Here is a 21,505-nt window from a genome sequence, read left to right as displayed (position 1 = left end):
TCCATGCAGGAAGCCCAATGTGGGACTTGATCCCAGGACTCAATCCTGGGACTCCAGGATCATGCTCTGAGCCAAAGGCAGATGCTCAACTGCTGAGCCACCCAGGCGTCCCTCTTTCTTTCTTTTTTTTTTTTTCTTTCTTTCTTTTTAAAGATTTATTTATTTGAGAGAGAGCATGTGAGCAGGATTGGGGGCAGAGGAAGAGGGAGAGAGCAGACTTCCTGCTGAGTGCAGAGCCTGACACGCAACTCAGTCTTAGGACCCTGAGATCATGACCTGAGCCAAAATCATGAGTCGGACACTTAACCGACTGAGCCACCTAGGCGCCCCAACTCAGCATGTTTCTATTGTAGAGGAGAGGAAGCTGAGGCTCAGAAAGAGACAGCCTGCTTGAGTTCCCCCACCCTTCCTTGACAGAGATATGGCTGAAGCCCTGAAGCCAAGTCCTCTCTAAGTCTCAGTTTCTCCATCTGTGACATTGGGATAATAACAGTACCCAGCTCATGAGTTTATGACCAGCACGAAAATTGGGTAACCATAGAACACTATGAAGGAGTTACAAAGAATAAAGTAGTATGGCAATTCCTGAACAAATTATACATGCAATTATTATAGGAGCTAGCAAATCCACCTTGGGATGTATGCCCAAAAGAATTGAAAGCAGGGACATGAACAGATATTTGTACCCCTGTGTTCCTAGCAGCAGTATTCACAATAGGCAAAAGGTAGAAGCATACCAAATGTACATCAGTGAATATACATACATACAGTGGACTCTCGGTAAGCCTCAAGAAGGACTGAAATTCTGACACCTGCTACATCATGGGTGAACCTTGAAGCCGTGGTGCAAAGTGAGATAAGCCAGCCATCAATAGACTAGTATTATATGATTCCACTTGTAGGAGCTAGTTAGGGTAGTCAAATTATAGAAACAGAGAGTAGGATAGAGGTAACCAGGTGCTGGACAGAGGAGGGAGTGGGGGATTGGTATTCAGGGGGTAGAGAGTTTCAGTTTAGGATAATAAAAAAGTTCTAGAGATGAATAGTGGTTTCTTGACAAAGTGAATGCACTTAATGCCACTGAAATGTGTACTCGAAAATGACTAGAAATGGTAAATTTCATATGTGTACTTCAGCACAATTTAAAAAAAAGAATAAGGTAGATATATAAGTACTGATGCAGAGAGGTCTTTAACAAAAAAAAAGAGGGCTACATGGGTGCGCATGTGCGCCATGTGCGCGCGCGCACACACACACACACACATATTGTGTGATCCCACTAATTATTTCGAAAGAGCGTCAGAACAGACTTGGTTTGGGGCATTTATGTCTGCAAATGCCTAGCAAAAGTCTGGAGGAAAATCCACTGAACTAAGGAGTGAGGGACGGTGGGAATAGCAAGGGGAAATGACTTTGCTATTTTTTATTTTATTATTTTATTATTTTTTTATTTTATTTTATTTTATTTTATTTTATTTTATTTTATTTTATTTTTTATTTAGATTTTATTTATTTATTCATGAGAGACACACAGAGAGAGGCAGAGACATAGGCAGAGGGAGAAGCAGGCTCCCCATGGGGAACCCAATGGGTTCCCCCTGGGACTCCATCCCAGGACCCCGGGATCATGATCTGAGCCAAAGGCAGACACTCAACCACTGAGCCACCCAGGTGTCCTGCTTTGTATTCTTTTAATTAATGCTGTAGTAAGGTGGGTTTTGGAGAGGGGGTGATTATTTGTGAAATTTGAAATGTAGTCAAGCATGTAAAGAGCCCTGTGTGGTGCCAGGCACACAGTAGGTGCTCCAGAAATACTGGTTCACTTCCCCTTTGAAGGCAATGTCAACAAGGCACATCTGGCCCTCCCTGGCATGCTCTTTGGTGTCTCAGGATCTGGGCAAGGGGGCATGGCCCTGTGTTTATTTGCTGATTGCCTTCTCCCCCCACCCCCACCTCCTTCCTGACATGGTTTCCATGGAGATGAGGGTCCCTTAGCAATTTTGCAAGAGCTGCTGGAGTCTCATCTACATCTGCCTTTGCCATCCTGACAGGTTGCTGTGGCGATACTGTCACCCAGCTGGGAACAGGAGCCCCTGGCCTGAGCTGATGTGGTTGCCATGGAGATCACTCTCCGCCCCCCCCCCCCCCCCCCCCCAGAGAAGGGAGGGTGGCCAGCCCTAGCTGCACTTTGCAGTGGCACTGTTGCCCAGCTGGGTTGCAGCTCAAGAATCGTAACACCAGCCTCCCCCTTGTTCAGTATCATTCCCCCGTTCTTGTATTTTAGGCAGAAAGCCAATACGAGTGTTGATGTGATGTATTAGAATATAGCTGCTGTGTGTGAGTGCTTGCTCTGTACCAGGCACCGCACCAGGCATTTTATGTACCTCCTCCTGTTGTGAAACCAGCAGCTTCCCTACATACCTAGTGTTGTTATCTTCATTTTACAGGTGGCATTCTTTTTGACAATAGTTTAACTGTAAAAAAAAAAAAAAAAAAAAAAAAAATAGTTTAACTGTGATATGATTCACATACTATAAAATTCACCATTTTAAAATGTCAAATTTCATGGTTTTTGATATATTCATAATGTTGTATATCTGTCACTATGATCTAAGTCTAGAATATTTCCATTGTCCCCAAAAGAAACCCCGTACCTGCCAGTGGTCCCTTCCTGTGCCCCCTGCCCTCCAGCTCCCCGCAACTGCTAATCTCCACTCTGTGGATTTGCCTGTTCTGGACATTTCATACAAATGGAATCATGCAATATGTGATTTTTTTGTGACTGGCTTCTTTCACGCAGCATCATGACTTTAAGGTTCATCTGTGATGACATGTATGTGTCAGTACTTCTTTCCTTTTTGTGGTCAAATAATAATCCAGTGTATGGATGTACATTTTGTTTGTCCCCTCATCAGTTGATGGACATTTGGATTGTTTCCACGTTTTGACTAGTGTAATAATGCTGCTATGAACATTTGAGTACAGGTTTTGTATGAAGATATGTTTTCAGTTCTCTTGTGTGTATACCAATGAGTGGCCTGCTTCATATGGATGGGACTGGGGAAAAGACCAAGATGGGATTCTAACCCAGGACTCTATCTCCCAAAGTCACACTGGCTGGTGGGTATTGCCCCACCCTCCATGCCCTATCCAGGTACCTTCCTAGGGCCCTACCTGTTTTCAAAACCTCCAAAGGAGCTGAGTATCTCTGTCTCTGGCACAGGCTTTTTGTCCTGCTTTCTGCTCTGATGGGTACTGACCATGACATTAGATCACCTAGGTTCAAATCTTGATTCTGCTGGTGGTGTCATCTGATGCAGCTGGGTAGTGGTCTATGTGATGCAGGGCAAACTTGAATTTGGGGTCATATGGGCCTGAGTTTGAATTCTGGCTTTGCCACTTACTTACTTGTAATGCTGGACAAATTGTATAACTACTCCAGGGCTCAGTTTGTTCATTTATAAAACAGGAATATGGGACACCTGGGTGGCTCAATGGTTGAGCATCTACCTTCAGCTCAGGGTGTGATCCCGTGGTCTCGGCATCGAGTCCCACATCGGGCTCCCTGCATGGAGCTTGCTTCTCCCTCTGCCTCTGTCTCTGCCTCTCTCTGTGTGTCTTTCATGAATAAATAAATAAAATCTTTAAAAAGGTAGAACAGGAATATGAATCCCTACTTCTCAGAGACAAGCAGGTAAAGTGTGCTCGGTGAATACTGATTATCCTCGTTTCCCTTACAACTCCTACATGGCTGTGGGTCCAGAGTAGCATTTACTTTAAAGAGATTCGTTTCTTTTGCCTACTTAGCAAAGCACTGTCTCTATAAGCTACCCTTGTCCCTGGAAGGAGCAGTTACATTGGAAATCGATGCCTGCAATTGGTGCTGTGTGTCCTGGCAACTTCTGCTTTGGGGCTCACGTCTAAACCAGTTTTTGCTTCCTCCCCCAGAGGGTGTCTCCCCCAGCCTGGAGCCACTCAGCCTCTAGCTGCTTCAGCTGCTCTGGAGGAATAATGCTGCAGTCTTTGAGATGCACCCCAGGTCCCCTCTAGAGTCAATTTTGTACACATAGCACAGTCTGTGTTTTCAGTGAGACCCTTTCAAATATCCCTTCCATATTTGGTGAAAATCTGCCCAGCTGTTTTGGCAGAAGGTTCACTTTATTCCTTGAAGGTTGATCTTTGTTTCCTGGCAGCATGGAAGCAGGCAACGTGTTAGAGAGCTGGGGGCCCCTCCGGAGCTGGTCTCAGGCAGCCTTTCTGTGCATGCTGGACACAATCTACTAGTTTTCTGGAGAAGGACAAAGGACAGAGCTCATGCTCCTACTAGAAGCCGGTAGACCAAGGATGCTTAGAGGCACCACCCTGGCTGCTCAAAGGTAGCCTTGTGAGTTGCTGGTAGGTGGAGAAGCCCCTAATGTGTGCCAAGCCAAAGAATGTGCCCTTGGGGTCCGTCACCTAGCAACCGGCATTCTTGTTGGTGCCTGGGACTGTCCTCCCTTGCCCCTTCCTTCCCACTCTCCAGAGGCCTGGGGCCAGAACATCTGCCCCTGGGGCCTCCACAAAGGGGCTCTGACAGGCCCTGGCTCCCTGGAGGGGCACCATAGCCCCCCAGGCCGCCTGGCCAGCTGCTGCCCTGCAGAGAGGAGGAAGTCTCTGTGCTCTGTGAGCCTGCCTTGTTTTCCCTCCAGAGCCAAAGAGTAGTGTGGGAGCCCACATGGCTTAGATGAGGTGGCAGGAAGGGTCAATTCCCCCCGGAAAAGGCTGGAGTTACTCTGGTCTTGAAAGGGTTTGCGGCTCTGGCCCCTCTTCTCTGTCCACTGCCCTCCCTTCCTAATAAGATTCATGCCACCCAGAGCTTATTCTCTGCCACTTGGAAAGGTGTCCAGTGAGTTTTCTTGGAAAAGCATATTAAAAACATCTCATTATGATTTTCCCCCTCCCCCCAACAGGTTATATATCTTAATAGAGAAAGACTAGTAGAAAGTACAAGTGAGTCATAAGGAGGAAAAATTCATCTGTAATCTACTATTTATTTATAAAGATTTTATTTATTTGAGAGAGAAAGAGAGAGATAGCGAGAAAGAGCATAAGCAGGCGGGGAGAGGGAAAACAAGCTTCCTGTTGAGGAGGGAGCCCAATGTGGGGCTTGATCCCAGGACCCTGTGATCATGACCTGAGCCCAAGGTAGATGCTCAACCAACTGGGCCACCCAGGCACTCCTGTAATCCACTATTTAGAGGGAATTACTCTGAGTAATTACCAAATTATTATTTGGGTGGGAGGGGCATATATTTGCAGTACATTTTCCTATTTTATGCATACACATATTGAAATGCATTTGTATAGGGACATCTGGGTGGCTCAGTGGTTGACTCTCTGCCTTTGGCTCAGGTTGTGATCCTGGGGTCCTGGGATTGAGTCCCACATTGGGCTGTACACAGGGAGCCTGCTTCTCCCTCTGCCTATGTCTCTGCCTCTCTCTCTCTCTCTTTGTGTGTCTCTCATGAATAAATAAACTCTTAAAAAAAAAAGAAATGTATATATGCATTTTTTCCCCTAACATAAGCTCAGTGAAGCAAAAATATTATTACAAAAGCACATAAATAGGGGCACCTGGGTGTCTTAGTGGTTGAGCATCTGCCTTTGGCTCAGGTCGTGATCCCGGGGTCCTGGGATTGAGTCCCAAATCAGGCTCCCTCCTGGAAGCCTGCTTTTCCCTTTGCCTATGTCTCTACCTCTCTATTGTCTCTCATGAATAAATAAATAAAATCTTTAAAAAAAGAAAAAAAGGCACACAAATGTTAGGTCTAGACTACCACTAAGGATGGCTACATCAGACTCTAGTTGTATGGGTTGCCTCTGGCAGGAAAACTGGTGACTTGGATTCATTGTATTCCTTTTGTGATTTTTTTTTTTTTTGAAGTATAGTTGACACACAACATTACATTAGTTTCAGGTGTACAACATGGTGATTCAACAAGTCACAGCACATTATGCTGTGCTCACAAGTGTAGCTACCAGCTGTTACTGTGCAACCCTATTATAATACCATTGACTGTATTCCCCATGCTGTACCTTTCATCCTCGAGATCTATTCATTCCGTAATGGAGGCCTGTGTCTCTCAGTCCCCTTCACCCATTTTGCCTACCTACCATCTTTAGTGGTTTTTTGAAGTTTGAACAATGTGAATGTGTTATCCAAAAAATAATAGAAATAATAAACCTGGGCAGCCCAGGTGGCTCATTGGTTTGGCGCCTGCCTTCAGCCCAGGGCACGATCCTGGAGACCCGGGATCTAGTCCCATGTCGGGCTCCCTGCATGGAGCCTGCTTCTCCCTCTGCCTGTTTCTCTGCCTCTCTCTCTCTCTCTCTCTGTCTCTCTCTCTGTCTCTCTGTGTTTCTCATGAATGAATGAATAAAATCTTAAAAAAAAAAAAAAAAGAAAAGAAATAGTAAACCTATATAAAATAGAAGAAGGAAGCCTCTCTTAACTATCTCTCTCAGTTTTGCTCCTGACTCAGCTTAACCCATGGTTAGCAGGTTGGTTTCTATCTTTTTAGGCCTTCCTCTCTGTTCATACAATGTGTATTTCTCTTTGTATTTTTAGAAAATAAAGATGGGATTATATTGTATCCATGGTTTCTGTAACATGCAGAATAATGTAGGAGGAACACAGACTTCTTAAAAATGCTAGATGTTTGGGGTTTCCTTCTGACTAAGGTGCTTATTATAAAAATCAAAGATCACAGAGTCAAGTAAACATAGGAAGGAAAAAAAGTCTAAAAGAGCACCATCTATTTCAGTATTTTAAACACAGACCCAGAGGTTGAGAAGGAGCTCCAGCTAGCTGTCAGCTGTGGTCATCCTCGGGTTAGGGAAGAAAATGGCTAGGGGGGCTTCTGGTTTGTTAGCGTTATGTAGATTTACAGTGAGAATATTTTTGTATATTTATTTTAAAGAGTTAGGGGTGGTGGGAGGGGAGGAGGGCGGGGGGTGGGGGTGAATGGGTGACGGGCACTGAGGGAGACACTTGATGGGATGAGCACTGGGTGTTATTCTGTATGTTGGTAAAGTGAACACCAATAAAAAATTAATTTATTAAAAAAAAACAATGAAAAAAAATAAAAAAATAAAAAAAATACTTTGTAATAAAAAAAAACTTTAAAGATTTTATTTATTTGACAGAGAGAGAGAACAAGTAAGGGGAGCGGCAGCAGGAGAGGGAGACACAGACTCACCACTGAGTGGGGAGCCCAAATGCAGGGTTCCATCCCAGGACCCTGGGGTCATGACTTGAGCTGAAAGCAAATGCTCAACTGAGCCCCCCAGGAGCCCCCCAAAAAACATTTAAAGAAAAAGCTGGAGGACTATGTCCCTCTCCCGCCCCCAAAAAATGTGGGGGAAGAAGAGGGCCAAGTGTGAGTTTGCTGCATATTCATTGTAAACAGCCTGCTGTATATTCTTCAGGCTTTTCCCATCCTGTGTGTGTGCATGCACACACATCCCTTATTTTTGTAACAATGGTAACATGCTCTAGGTTTTTTTTTTAAATAACAGCTTTATTGAAATATAATTCACCTATGATAATGCTTGTCTTTTTAAAGTATATAGTTCAGTGGTTTTGCAGAATATTCAGAGTTGTACAACCTTCACCACTTTCTTGGCCCTGAACAGTTGCTTCACCCCAACAAGAAACCCCAAACCCATCAGCAGTCACCCACCCGCCCCCCAGTGGCCACTAATCTACTTTCCACCATTATGGATTTGCCTATTATGGACATTTCATGTAAATGATATCATATATTGTGTGGTCTTTTGTGACTGGCTTCTTTCACGTAGCATGATGTTCCCATCATACACACATGTTGTATCAACTATGAGTACTTCATTTTTTTTCTAATATTTATTTATTCATGAGAGACAGAGAGAGAGAGGCAGAGACCATAGGTAGAGGGAGAAGCAGGCTCTCTGCAGGGAGCCCAATGCAGGACTCCATCCCAGGACCCCAGGATCATGACCTGAGCCAAAGGCAGACCCTCACTGAGCCACCCTGGTGCTCCCCCTCCGTGTTTTTTAATAGGGTTAGACTTTATATGATTTCATTCCTTTATAGGTGGTAGCTGGGACCTCTTAGTGCGCTGGCCCCCTTTCCTGTCACCCCATTTCCTCCCTCCAGGGAGTCCGCAGTACTTGAAGAGGCTGTAGTCACCTGAAGAGACTCAATTTAGGGAGAGGAAGGTGTTTGCCCAGGATCCTAAACTCTGTGTTGTGGGGTTGCCAGAGTCAGCTTCCAGCTGAGGCCACAGCCCCTCCCACATAGCTTGTGATAAGCCGACCCAGATCCACAAGCCTCTCCTCAGAACCCCCACCTCACCCCTCACTCCGTGCCCATGCCCAGATGTCCCTCTGAGTACCCGCTTCCCAGGCGCCACTTGTGGGAGGGGCTGTTTGTGGGGGGATCTGTTCTGTGGCATCACCCCATTTCCTACCTCCTCCTTCGCTTTTCAAAGATCCCAGATCAGCCCTTCTCAGATACTGGCTCTCGGCTCTTGGCACCCAGCGTCTGAAATATCAGCCTCTGTCTTCCTGCTACATTTGCATTTCAAAAGGTCTCTTTAGGATTTGATTGGGCTCCAAGATAGACTTCAGACCCCAGCTGGAGTTCATTTCTCTGGTTCTCTGGTGCCAGCCAGGGCCAGGCAATAGAATTAACCTGGGAAGCTATTTAAAAATACTGATGCCTGGGACCCACCCTGGACCAGTTGCAACAATATCTGGGACCCGAAGCATCAGGATTTTTCATTTAACTTCTCCAGGTAATTCTGATGTGCTTCTGGGTAGAAAGCCACTGTGCTACCTCCACTCTGGCCCTCATCAAAGGGCATATTTTTTCCTTCCAAGTCTTGGGAACTGTATCAAGAGCTCTGTCAGGAACTGGTCCCAGGTCACTATGGATTTACTGTGGGACATTTCTCCCACCTTCAGCGAGGTGGGGACTTGGATTAAGTCAGTGGTTCTCACCTTCTGGGATGGGAGTGAGAGGTGGAGGGATGGGGAAGCATGTATTCAAACACCTGGAAGCATCCTCAAAAAATACTCGTTGAGCTTGAAAAGTCAAAAGTAACCTAAGTTATGCACTACTAATATAAATCACCCCTCTCATGGGAGGAGTGTTCAGCAGATTCTTGCATCTAACTGAGTGACTTCTAAAATTTATTTTTTTTTTCATTTAAAAAGGATTTTTTTTCTGAGAGAGAATCTCAAGCAGACTCCCCACTAAGTGCATGGTAGGGGGTGTGGCAGGATCTGATCCCAGACCCTGAGATCATTACCTGAGCTGAAATCAAGAGTGGATCGCTTAACTAACTGAGCCACTCAGGCGTGCCCTGAGTGACTTTTTTAAACATCAAGAAACTTTAGTAAAAATGATTAACCTTAACAAAAATTAGTAACCTTTCCTTAAGTTCCCTTCATAGGACTTGTGCCATTTTGCATTCTTCCCAGTGATATAGGACTTTTCCTGCTTCTCCATAACTTCCGCAATAGAATGCATTGTCAGATGATTGAATTTTTGCCAATCTGATAGGTGAGAAATGGTATCAGGGTGTAGTTTTAATTTGCATTTCTCCATCTTGAATAGGGTTGAACATCTTCCTATGGTTATAAGCCATTTACCTTTCTTTTCCTGTGAACAGTTTTTCATATCTCTAAGACATTTTAATATAGGTTTGTTGGCCTTTTGTTTTCTATTTTATGAAGCTCTTTATGTATTTAGGATATTAACCCTTTGTCAGTGCAATAAACTGCAATTTTTTCCCCGGTATTGTTTATACTTTTACTTTCCTATGGTACGTTTTTTTCATGTAGAATTTGCTTATCAGGGATCCCTGGGTGGCGCAGCGGTTTAGCTCCTGCCTTTGGCCCAGGGCGCGATCCTGGAGACCCGGGATCGAATCCCACATCGGGCTCCCGGTGCATGGAGCCTGCTTCTCCCTCTGCCTGTGTCTCTGCCTCTCTCTCTCTCTCTCTGTGTGACTATTATAAATAAATAAAAGTTAAAAAAAAAATAATTTGCTTATCTAATTAAAAGTATCCATTTCTAAAAAAAAATCAATTTCTTTGCATATCAATTCTGGATTTCTGAATTATGATTATTATTGCGTTATTTTGCATGAAAACTTACAATTTAAATAGTGAAAAATTGAGCAGTCCCTCCTGTGTAATTATGATGTGTTCTACCCATATGCATTTTTAATTTTAATTTTAGTTATTTTTTTTTGCATTTTGTTTATTAGTATGCATTCCAAGTTAAAGTCTATGAGGACAGGATTCCCCCTGAAATGAAGATTTGCCTGCTTATGGAAGAGGCCCCTTGGGAATAATGCCACCAAGGATCTTCAGAGCAATTATACCAGTGGCCTCAGCTAATCCTGTGGGGATCTCTGGAGCTGGGAAAGCTACTTATAGTTGTTTTGAATTGAGGCAGGGAGGCATGGACCAGTCATTGCATGTGGGCACCCCTATGGAGGGCACATGACCTTGAATGAGGTGGCTGTCCTCAGCCAGTGGTATCACTGGGAGGGGACTCATCTTTGAGGTCTTGTTTAGGGGAACACGCACCCCAGTTCTTAGGAGGCAGGGGATCTGGCTGGAGTGGCACAGCATCTTCCCCCGGGTACCCTCTCTGGCTTGATCACTGCTGTGTTCTCTATGCCTAGTTGCACCCGGCACATAATAGGTACTCAGGAAGTCTTTGGTGAGAGAATGAAAGGCACAGAAGAATAGAAACCCAGATTTCTGGGTCTTGGACCAGGCCAACTGGATCTTAATGTAGGGGTGCAGGGGCAGGGGGAGAACCCTGGGCAGGTGTGATCAGGGTCCTTTCTTCACATGCTTCTGTCCCGCTGGGTGTTCTAGAAGGCCCCTTTGGCTCACTGGTTGGTGCTGGTGAAGGCTTGGATGTGGCTGGGCTAGGCTGGGCAAGGAGGGGGCCCTCAGTGCAACTCTAGGCACCTTGACTACTCTATGATGCACATCACCCACATGAGCTTTCTGTTTTGTTTGTATGTTTTAATTTCTTTCTAGCATTCCTTGAAGAAAAGAGGAACCCGCTCCCTGGGGAAGACAGACAAGAAGCCTTCGGTGCAGGTATTTCCTGACGGTCCCCATGGCCCCCAGGGCAGCCCCCACAGGCAGGTTTGAATCTGAAGGGCCAAGGCCTAACTCCAAGTGGCCTGGGGGGTCCCTGGAGGTGCCCACTCTTCCCCAGCCTCAACCCCACCCTCCTCTTTCATTTTCTTAGCTTCGATACTCACCTCACTTCCCAAAACCATGCCCGGAGCCCATGGTTCCCATCCTGACAGATAAAGTGCTATATATAGATGTAGCACAGGTCAGGCATAGAGTACAGTTAGCCTCAAGTGGCCCTGGATTGTCAGGGTGCTAGGCACTTCTTGTGCATTATTTCATTTAATCTTCCCTATGGCTCTATGAGGAAGTGATTTTATTGCACCGTTTTACAAATGAGGACACCCTAGTAGGAATGGAAGTCGTAGTAGCAGCAACAGTTGCCTGGCAGGATATCACCTACTCTAGAAAGCCCGCCTGGACTTCCCAGGCTGTACTATGCTCCATCTTTGCTGCAATGTCAAGGAGGTATCCTTCTCTCCTTCCCCTGCTCCTTGAGAGTCAGAGCCTAGTTGGATTCATTGCCCTACCCCCAGCACATAGTTATTGCTCCCCAAAATGCTGTGGCTGGTACTGAGCCTCGCGATGCTAACCTTCCTGGATCATGTCTGTCTCTGTGCCCATCGGGCCCCAGGAGGACAGTGCAGACCTGAAGTGCCAGCTGCACTTTGCAAAGGAGGAGTCAGCCCTCATGTGCAAGAAGCTCACCAAGCTCGCCAAGGAGAACGACAGCATGAAAGAGGAGCTGCTCAAGTACCGCTCCCTCTACGGTGACCTGGACAGCGCTCTGTCCGCCGAGGAGCTGGCCGATGCGCCTCACTCTCGGGAGACCGAGCTGAAGGTACATCTGAAGCTGGTGGAGGAGGAAGCTAACCTGTTGAGCCGCCGCATCGTGGAGCTGGAGGTAGAAAACCGAGGCCTGCGGGCAGAGATGGACGACATGAAGGATCACGGCGGTGGCTGCGGAGGTGCGGAGGCGCGCCTGGCCTTCTCTACACTGGGTGGCAGTGAGTGCGGCGAGAGCCTGGCGGAGCTTCGGCGACACTTGCAGTTTGTGGAGGAGGAGGCTGAGCTGCTCCGACGCTCCTCGGCAGAGCTGGAGGACCAGAACAAGCTGCTGCTGACCGAGCTGGCCAAGTACCGCTCAGAGCATGAGCTGGACGTGACGCTGTCGGAAGACAGCTGCTCTGTGCTCAGTGAGCCCTCGCAGGAGGAGCTGGCAGCTGCCAAGCTGCAGATTGGGGAGCTCAGTGGTAAGGTCAAGAAGCTGCAGTATGAGAACCGGGTGCTGCTCTCCAACCTCCAGCGCTGTGATCTTGCCTCCTGCCAGAGCACACGGCCGATGCTGGAGACGGACGCCGAGGCTGGGGACTCTGCCCAGTGTGTGCCCGCTGCTCTTGGCGAGGCCCACGGCCCCCACGCTGCCCGGCTCTGCAGAGCCAGGGAGGCCGAAGCGCTGCCTGGGCTGAGGGAGCAGGCCGCCCTGGTGAGCAAGGCCATCGATGTCCTGGTGGCTGATGCCAACGGCTTCTCGGCCGGCCTCCGCCTGTATCTGGACAATGAGTGTGCTGACTTTCGGCTACATGAAGCCCCTGACAACAGCGAGGGTCCCAGGGACACCAAGCTCATCCATGCCATCCTGATGCGGCTGAGCATGCTCCAGCAGGAGCTCAATGCCTTCACACGGAAGGCGGACAGCGTCCTCGGGAGCTCTGCCAAGGAGCAACCGGAGCCCTTCTCAACGCTGCCTGCCTTGGGCTCTCAGGGGCCCTCCAAGGAGATTCTTTTGGCCAAAGACCTTGGCTCAGACTTCCAGGTAAGATGTCCCAGTCACGGGCCCTATTCCTTTTTTTGTTAGAAACTTTGTACTGAAACCTACATAGGACAGAGAGGCATACCACCACAAGTGTACAGCTCAATGAATTTTCCGAAGGGGAACACACTGGTGTAATCATCACCCAGAATGAGAACTAGAACATGACCAGCACCCCAGGAGCCCCTCCTCATGTTTCCTGTAGCCACTAACCCCATCAAGAGAGATCATCAAGAGGGTAACCCCTCTCTTGATGCACTTTTTTCCATCTTCGAACTTTATATAAACTGAATCATACAGCACACACTCTCCTGGGCCCAGCTTCTTTCACTCGCTGTTGTCTCACATAGCCATACTGTGTTCATTCTCATTATTGGATATGATTTAATTAGTAAATATGCCACAATTCACTTAGTAATTTACTATTGTTACATAGAGGGGTGATTTAAAAAAGGGACAAAGGAGGAAAAGGCCTTTTTTTTTTTTTTTTTTTTTTTGCCAGGTTGTTCTTTATTCTTGTTTCTTTTGCAATTTTGATCTTAAAACACGTATTATTGAAAAAAAAAAAAAAGGATCCAGTCAGGTCTTAGGCAAAGGCAAGAAACGTGGCTTCCTAAAGGAATTAACTTCCAGGCTTAATGTCTATAAAATACAACTTAGAAAAACTAAAATAGCAAATGTACTTGTCTTCCCCCTAAAAAAAGCATCCTTGCAATAAGTAATCCATAGCATTCAAGCAGTTTCAGACGTGCCTGATAAAAAGGAGAGCGCCTCCTCCTTGCTGCTTCTTACTGCCTGCTGGTTCCACTATTAGTAGTCTGGAGCAGGGCTGTCCAGTACAGAAGCCAATAGCCAGATGTGGCTACTTACATTTCAATCAGTAAGAATGACATGCAGTTGAAATTTCAGCACTTTGGTTCCAGTAGGCACATGTCAAGTGCTCAGTGGCTGTATGTGTCAAGTGGGTCAGACCCAGACCATATCATCATAGCGTGCCCTTTTAAGTCTTACTGTATGTATCCTCTCATGTACTTGTTTTTCACCCAAGTTATTTTATGTGATAAGTACTGTGGCCACACAACTGATTTTTCTTGTGTAATGTATCTAGTGGTTCATGTGCTTATGCTGCTATCTTTAATGCTCATATACTTTTTGTGTCAGTGCTGGAGGTACCATGGTAGGCAAAAACAGACCTGATTCTTGCCTCACCCCGGCCCCTGTCATCTAGTGGGGAAGAAAGATGTTAATCAAAATATCAGGCCACTTAATGTGAAATGACAGATATGAGGGCTCTCAAGGAAGGGCACTTGGTTCTGGGAACAACGAAAATGATCTAGACTCCAGGCCAGGGAAGGCCTCTGATCTGAGCTGAGAACAGCAGGGTCAATTAGCAGGGAAAGAGTGTTCTAAGCAGAGGGAGTGGTCTGTGTGAAGGCAGCATAACCGGAAGGAGCATGGCTGAGTTGCAGGGAGCATATTCCTCCTGAGAGCAGTGTAAGGGATCTTCCCATGTCTGTAGAGAGAGTTAGCTCTTTCTTTTTGATAGCTACACGGCGTATCGTGCCATAATATCTTTAGTCTGTTGATCTGGCTTGATTTTTCTTGCTTTTTTAAGCAAGCAGACTCCTCCCATGTTAGGTGTCCCCCTTGGTTCTTCTTCTTTTTTTTTTTTTAATAAATTTATTTTTTATTGGTGTTCAATTTACCAACATACAGAATAACACCCAGTGCTCATCCCATCAAGTGCCCCTCAGTGCCCATCACCCATTCACCCCCACCCCCCGCCCTCTTCCCCTTCCACCACCCCTAGTTCATTTCCCAGAGTTAGGAGTCTTTATGTTCTGTCTCCCTTTCTGATATTTCCCACACATTTCTTCTCCCTTCCCTTATATTCCCTTTCACTATTATTTATATTCCCCAAATGAATGAGAACATATAATGTTTGTCCTTCTCCGATTGACTTACTTCACTCAGCATAATACCCTCCAGTTCCATCCACGTTGAAGCAAATGGTGGGTATTTGTCGTTTCTAATGGCTGAGTAATATTCCATTGTATACATAAACCACATCTTCTTTATCCATTCATCTTTCGATGGACACCGAGGCTCCTTCCACAGTTTGGCTATTGTGGACATTGCTGCTAGAAACATCGGGGTGCAGGTGTCCCTGCGTTTCATTGCATCTGTATCTTTGGGGTAAATCCCTAACAGTGCAATTGCTGGGTCATAGGGCAGGTCTATTTTTAACTGTTTGAGGAACCTCCACACAGTTTTCCAGAGTGGCTGCACCAGTTCACATTCCCACCAACAGTGTAAGAGGGTTCCCTTTTCTCTGCATCCTCCCCAACATTTGTGGTTTCCTGCCTTGTTAATTTTCCCCATTCTCACTGGTGTGAGGTGGTATCTCATTGTGGTTTTGATTTGTATTTCTCTGATGGCAAGTGATGCAGAGCATTTTCTCATGTGCATGTTGGCCATGTCTATGTACCCTTGGTTCTTCTTGAGGTAGGAATGAGCTGGGGCTGCACGTGTGGTAGGACAGTTGAGGCTGACTCGGAAGGTTTGTGTGCAAGACAGACATTCACCAGATCAGGATTTGCACTCACCACTTAGCTACTCATTCATCCTTTGGACGGAGACTCACCAAGTAGTTGTAGGGCTGGATCTGGGCTGCAGAGCTGAATCCACTGAGGCCCCAGCCCTCAGGTGGCTGATCAGAGCCTTTTGTAGAGACCAGAGCCCTGGGGCAGGAGGGTTGGCTGCTTCTGGCACCCGTTGAGCCCCTCCTCATTATTACCTTTCATCTCTTCTGCCTATGGCTCTGGGTGCAGCCGCCTGACTTCAGGGATCTGCCGGAATGGGAACCCAGGATACGAGAGCCCTTCCGTGGTGGTGACTTGGACTCCAAGCCTGACCCCAGCCGGAACTTCAGGCCTTACAGAGCTGAAGACAATGATTCCTATGCCTCTGAGGTGGGTTTAGGCTTGATCAAGCAAGGGGGAGGGCAGGAGAGTGGCTGGGGCCTCCCAGAGGCTGGGTGATCCGTGGAGAAGCTTAGCTGATGATGATACGGACTTTGAGTACTCTGTTTCGTTCCCTGCTTCCTGGCAGCAAGGGCTAAAAGGGAGACAAGGACGTTTGAGCCATTCTCTCGGCCTGATAAAAGGAAGCTTATAAACTCATTTGAAGAGATGGATTTTGTTTTGCTATACTAAAATTCACTGGGAGTTGAATAATTTATGTCATTTAATGAAACCATTCATTTCTTTAGCAGGAGGGCAGCAGTCTTTATAGTCAGGCTGACTGGGTTCAGATTATGGATCTGCTATGTACTGGCTGTGAGATTGTAGACAAGTCACTTTACCTCTCTTATCTCAGTTTTCTTACCTTTACAATAAAGGTGATCCCTCAGAGGGCTGTTGAAAGGATTAAATGCATGAAAAGCCTTGTTAAAGCCTGGTCCCCTTTGGGGGAGGAGGAGGAGGAGGAGGAGGAGGAGGAGGAGGAGGAGGAGGATGACGCATCCCAGGGCCTCAGGGCACCCATCACTGTGGCTTTGTGGCCTTGGGCATGTTCCCCTTCTCTGGCTGCATCTTCCCCCATTTGTAACATGGGAGAATTCAAGTGGGTGGTGGCTGTAGAATTTCTCGGATTCCCTGGTCCGAGGAATTCCTGGTGGTTCTGAGTCCCTCCCAAGCCTTCTAAGTCTCTGTTAGCACTTCATAAATGAACCTGAAGTAGGAAAAGGCTCATATGGATTGGGATGGAGCTTCCCTGGGACTCCTGAGCCATGGAGGACCTTGTGTGTGCCCTAACCTAAGCACCACTTTCTTCTGAACATCCATGAGAAGGCAATTTTGTGGTCCCAGGAAGGCAAGTCTGTAAGTATCCAGGGGGAGAAGATCCCTTGATAGATCAAACTCTCTAAGTCCGAGTTTCCTAGCAGCCATGGCATAAAGGGGAAAAAACAAAACAAAACACAACATGAGATACTTAGGTCTCATTTTCCGAGAAAAGGAAATAGGCCAGCTTACCTGCATGCATTCAGTTATTGTTTCATTCAGCCACTCTTTACTGAGCAGTTGCATTTGCCAGGTTCTGTGTTAGGCACTGAGTTCAAGGAGAACACCAGAGACAGCAGGTAGTATCCAGCCCTGCAAGGATCTTTAATATAAAATAAGCATACAAGATAGACCTTAAGTCAGAGTACCTGCCATTGCTAAGTTTCCATGTTATTGGTCAGATAATATGTGGGTTCTTTTTTTTTTTTTTTTTTTCACAGAGGGACATCTTGCCATGCCTGGGAAGGTTTTATGTAGGAGTGGCAGATGACATTTCCTTTTTTTTTTTTCCTGCTTAACATGACAGCATAAAAATTTCTCTGTGTTGCCAGAAATACTTAAAAAAACATTTGTAAATTGAAGTATATAAACACAGAGAAAAGCGCTTGTATTGTAAGTGGACAGTTCAAACAGCCTTCACAAACTGAACACTCCTGTGTCATCAGCGAGCACATTAGTAAACAGAGCATTTGACCTGTCCTTGAAGCTTCCCTTCTGGTCCTCATCTAGTCATCATCCTGACATCTAACAGGATAGATGTCTAACAGAACATTGCCTAAATGTTGTCTAAACAGAACATGTACTTAGCTACACATGCTTATAAATACAATTTCCCCTCAAAATGTAGAGTTTTACTGTCTTTCTCTTAGGATTTTATTATATAGTCATTATAAGCAACACATAAGTACAGCAAAGCCCCCCTAAGCAGCATCAAGTAAAGATATGAAGAGGCAAGTTAAGATCAATTTAACCACCGTTCACATTTAAGTGTATGTGTCCATGTCCTTCCTGTTTTTCTATTGAAGGATATTTTTTTTATTTATTTGTTTGTTTGTTTATTTATTTATTTATTTATTTATTTATTTATTATTTAATTTGTTTATTCATGAGAGACCCAGAGAGAGAGGCAGAGACATAGGCTGAGGGAAAAGCAGGTTCCCTGTGGGGAGTCTGAGGTGGGACTCAATCCTAGGACTCTGGGATCACAACCCGAGTGAAAGGCAGATGTTCAACCACTGAGCTACCCAGGTGTCCCTCTTTTATTTATTTTTTATTGAAGCATAACATAATAAGATACGTGCAATGAGGGACACTACCCTTAAGTGTACAGTTGAATAGACTTTTACATATGTATAGACTTATTAACCACACATATTAATGCCTTTTATTTATCCATGGTGTTTCTAGAATTTTGAAGTGATAAACAACGAGACAAGGAACATCTTTGTGAATCAACCTTAGTTTTCTCTTTCTTACATTTTCTTCAAATGTATTTCAAAGAGAAAGTATCCAGGCGACATTATAATAATAGCTAGATTTGATGTGCACAATTTTAATTGTCATAACAACTTCCTGAAGTAGGGTCAGCCAATGTGCCTGATTTGTACTCCAAGGACAGCTTGGAACCCCCCTCTACTCTTGTCCTCTGACCACGGCTCTGTCCCCCTCCTGTTCTCCCCCTCTGTCTGTGTCCCTCATCCTTATCCCAGATCAAGGAGCTGCAGCTCGTGCTGGCAGAGGCTCATGACAGCCTCCGGGGCCTGCAAGAGCAGCTCTCCCAGGAGCGGCAGCTACGCAAGGAAGAGGCCGACAACTTCAACCAGAAGATGGGCCAGGTGGGTGGTGCCCTGTGTCCCCCCACCCTCACCCTAGCACCGACTCTGTCTTTTCTTCCTTGAACTGAAGGCAGACACCTTAGGGTTCCACGAGGCTCCAGAAGCTAAGGGCATCGGGAAACCTGAGTCTTTTGGCCCTCCCTGTACTTGATTGTGCATTAACTTGGACTGGAATCTTGGGGTGGTCATTGACTGCCTGTTTGACCTCAGGCCAATCCTGTCTCCTCTCTGGGCCTCAGATTCCCAACCATGACATATTGCCCCCATCAGAGCTCAAAACCTGTACCAGAAAGGGCCATAGGTCTGGCCACTAATCAAAGCTGATAGTTCTGCTAATAGAAAGCATGTACGAAGCCCTTCCTGTATGTCAGGGCTGTGCAATGCTCTTTTCACACATTATGTCCTTTAGTTCTCAGGATTTCACCTGTGAGGTGTCCCCATTTCATAGATGGGGAGACTGATGCCTAGGGAGCTGAAGCACTTTTCCCAGGCTGCACATCCAAGTCTCTGCTAAGTCATGACATTGCATTATTTCCTAGGGATTAGCATAGTCTCTCTCCCAGCATGTACTTTGTACTCCATATGGGTCACTCCTTCCTGCCTTCATTGCTCACCATCCCAGGTTCCTTATCAGATGTGAGAGTTGTTGTGAACTCTCTTTGGCAGCCAGTATTTGCTCATTATGTGATGTCATGGTTTTTATAGTGAGGCAGAGCTGGGTTCAAATCCTACTTCTCAACGATCCATAATTGTGATTGCTGCTGCTTTTATGAACTTCTCTTCCCTGGAGTTTATCTCAACAGAATGAGCTGATATTGGTAGAGTCCCTGGCAGGGATCACCAACAGCCACCTCCCAAACTTTCTTGTCTTTTATCTGAGGTCTGGAATGGCAAGGGGTAGTGCTGGGAAGATAGCGGGGGTGCTCACTCACTCTCTTTTCTCCCTCCCAGCTGAAGGAGGACCAGCAGAGGGCGCTCCTGAGGCGAGAGTTTGAGCTGCAGAGTCTGAGCCTCCAGCGGAGGCTGGAGCAGAAATTCTGGAGCCAGGAGAAGAACATGCTGGTGCAGGAGTCCCAACAGTTCAAACACAACTTCCTGCTGCTTTTCATGAAGCTCAGGTGGTTCCTCAAGCGTTGGCGGCAGGGCAAGATTTTGCCCAGCGAGGGGGATGACTTCCTTGAGGTATGGTTCCCCTGGTACCAGGACTAGGGCAGGTGGTAGGGCGGAGAAGATAGAACTAGAGGGACACCTAGCTGGCATTGACATAGCGCTGAGGCTCATCTCCAAGCCATCAGCTTGCAGGCTTCCATCCATGCATTCATTCACTTGTTCAGCATCTACTTGTTGAGAACCAGCTCTTTACTGGGCGCTGTGGCAGGTGCTGGGGATACTATGGTAAAGACAGACTTGGTCCTGCCTCACCAGGAGAAAGTCTCTTTGGGGGCTGATAGGTCTTTAACACCTCTCTAATACTTGCTCATTTCCCTTCGTAATGAACCTCAAAGTTCTCAGCAGGCAATGGTGTCTAGGTAAATTTAATAATCTAGTTTTGTTAATTCTATATTATATGCAGATAGAGTATATACTGCTTGTAACTCTTTTAAGGTATACATTGCATATAATAAAGTGCACACATCCTAAGTGTACAACTGATGAAGTTTTGTCACATACATCTGTATAGTCCCCAACCCAGATCACAACAGAGCACATTTCCAGTGATCCCAAAAGATCCCTACTATTCCAGGCAATATGTCTACCCCAGCTGTCAGCACTATTCTGATTTCTTTTGCCATGGGTTATTTTGCCTAATCTAAAACTTCATATAAGTGCATGTAGTCTTTAGTGCCTGGCTTTGTTTGCTCCATATAATTTTTTGAGATTCACCAAATTTTATAGAAGTAGTTTTTGTTGCTTTTTGGTGGCTCATAGGGGGAACAATCCAGTACATTTTTTATTGCTGCTTATTTTTGACTTATGAATATACTATTTTATTTTACGTAATTCATTAATTTAAGTAGGCTCCACACCCAGCATGGAGCCCAGCATAGAGCCCAAATGTAGGATTAAAACTCACAACCCTGAGATTAAGACCTGAGCTGAGATCAAGAATCAGATGCATAATGTAATGAGTAGCCCAGGTGCCCCCCCCCCCATTTTAACCATTTTTAAGTTTACAGTACATTAGTGTATATTAGGTATATTCACAGTGCTATGCAACCATCACCATTATCCATCTTCAGAACTCTTTTCATTTTGCACAGCTGAAACACTGTACCCCTTAGAAAATTCCCTATGACCACCTCCCCTGGTTCCTGGCAGCCACCATTCTATTTTCTGCCTCTGTGATTTTGTCCACTAAGTACCTAATATGAAAGGAATCATAGTATCTGTCCGTTTGTGGCTGGCTTAAGTTCACGTGTCTTCGAGCATCATGTCCTCAAGGTTCATCTATGTTGTAGCATGTTGCAGAATTTCCTTTCTTTCTAAGGTTGAATAATATTCCATTGTATATATGTATAAGCCACATTTGTTTTTGTTTTTTTTTTTCATCTTTTTTTTTAATTTTTATTTATTTATTTATGATAGTCACACAGTGAGTGAGAGAGAGGCAGAGACATAGGCAGAGGGAGAAGCAGGCTCCATGCACTGGGAGCCCGACGTGGGATTCGATCCTGGGTCTCCAGGATCGCGCCCTGGGCCAAAGGCAGGCGCTAAACCGCTGCGCCACCCAGGGATCCCAAGCCACATTTGTTTTAACACAGAAGTTGTATATACATAAGGGGTACAACTTAACATTTTGATACATGATCACCTCAATCAAGCTAATT

General features: G+C 45.8%; 1 protein-coding gene across 2 annotated transcripts in view; it reads left to right on the top strand.

Moving 5' to 3' along the window:
- MTCL2 (microtubule crosslinking factor 2) overlaps nucleotides 1-21,505 on the top strand; it is a 76,425-nt gene that overhangs the window by 30,063 nt on the left and 24,857 nt on the right. For both annotated transcript variants that reach the window (XM_072800902.1, XM_072800901.1), the window contains exons 4-8: nucleotides 11,086-11,148; nucleotides 11,822-13,003; nucleotides 15,832-15,972; nucleotides 18,552-18,677; nucleotides 19,629-19,859. In XM_072800902.1, coding sequence (XP_072657003.1) covers nucleotides 11,086-11,148; nucleotides 11,822-13,003; nucleotides 15,832-15,972; nucleotides 18,552-18,677; nucleotides 19,629-19,859 — 1,743 coding nt within the window. The remainder of the gene's footprint in view (nucleotides 1-11,085; nucleotides 11,149-11,821; nucleotides 13,004-15,831; nucleotides 15,973-18,551; nucleotides 18,678-19,628; nucleotides 19,860-21,505) is intronic.

The sequence above is a fragment of the Canis lupus genome, chromosome 26, assembly GCF_048164855.1.
Source record: "Canis lupus baileyi chromosome 26, mCanLup2.hap1, whole genome shotgun sequence".
Lineage (NCBI taxonomy): Eukaryota > Metazoa > Chordata > Mammalia > Carnivora > Canidae > Canis > Canis lupus.
The sequence above is the reverse complement of the archived record's forward strand: the minus strand, read 5'-3'. Positions and strand labels throughout refer to the sequence as shown.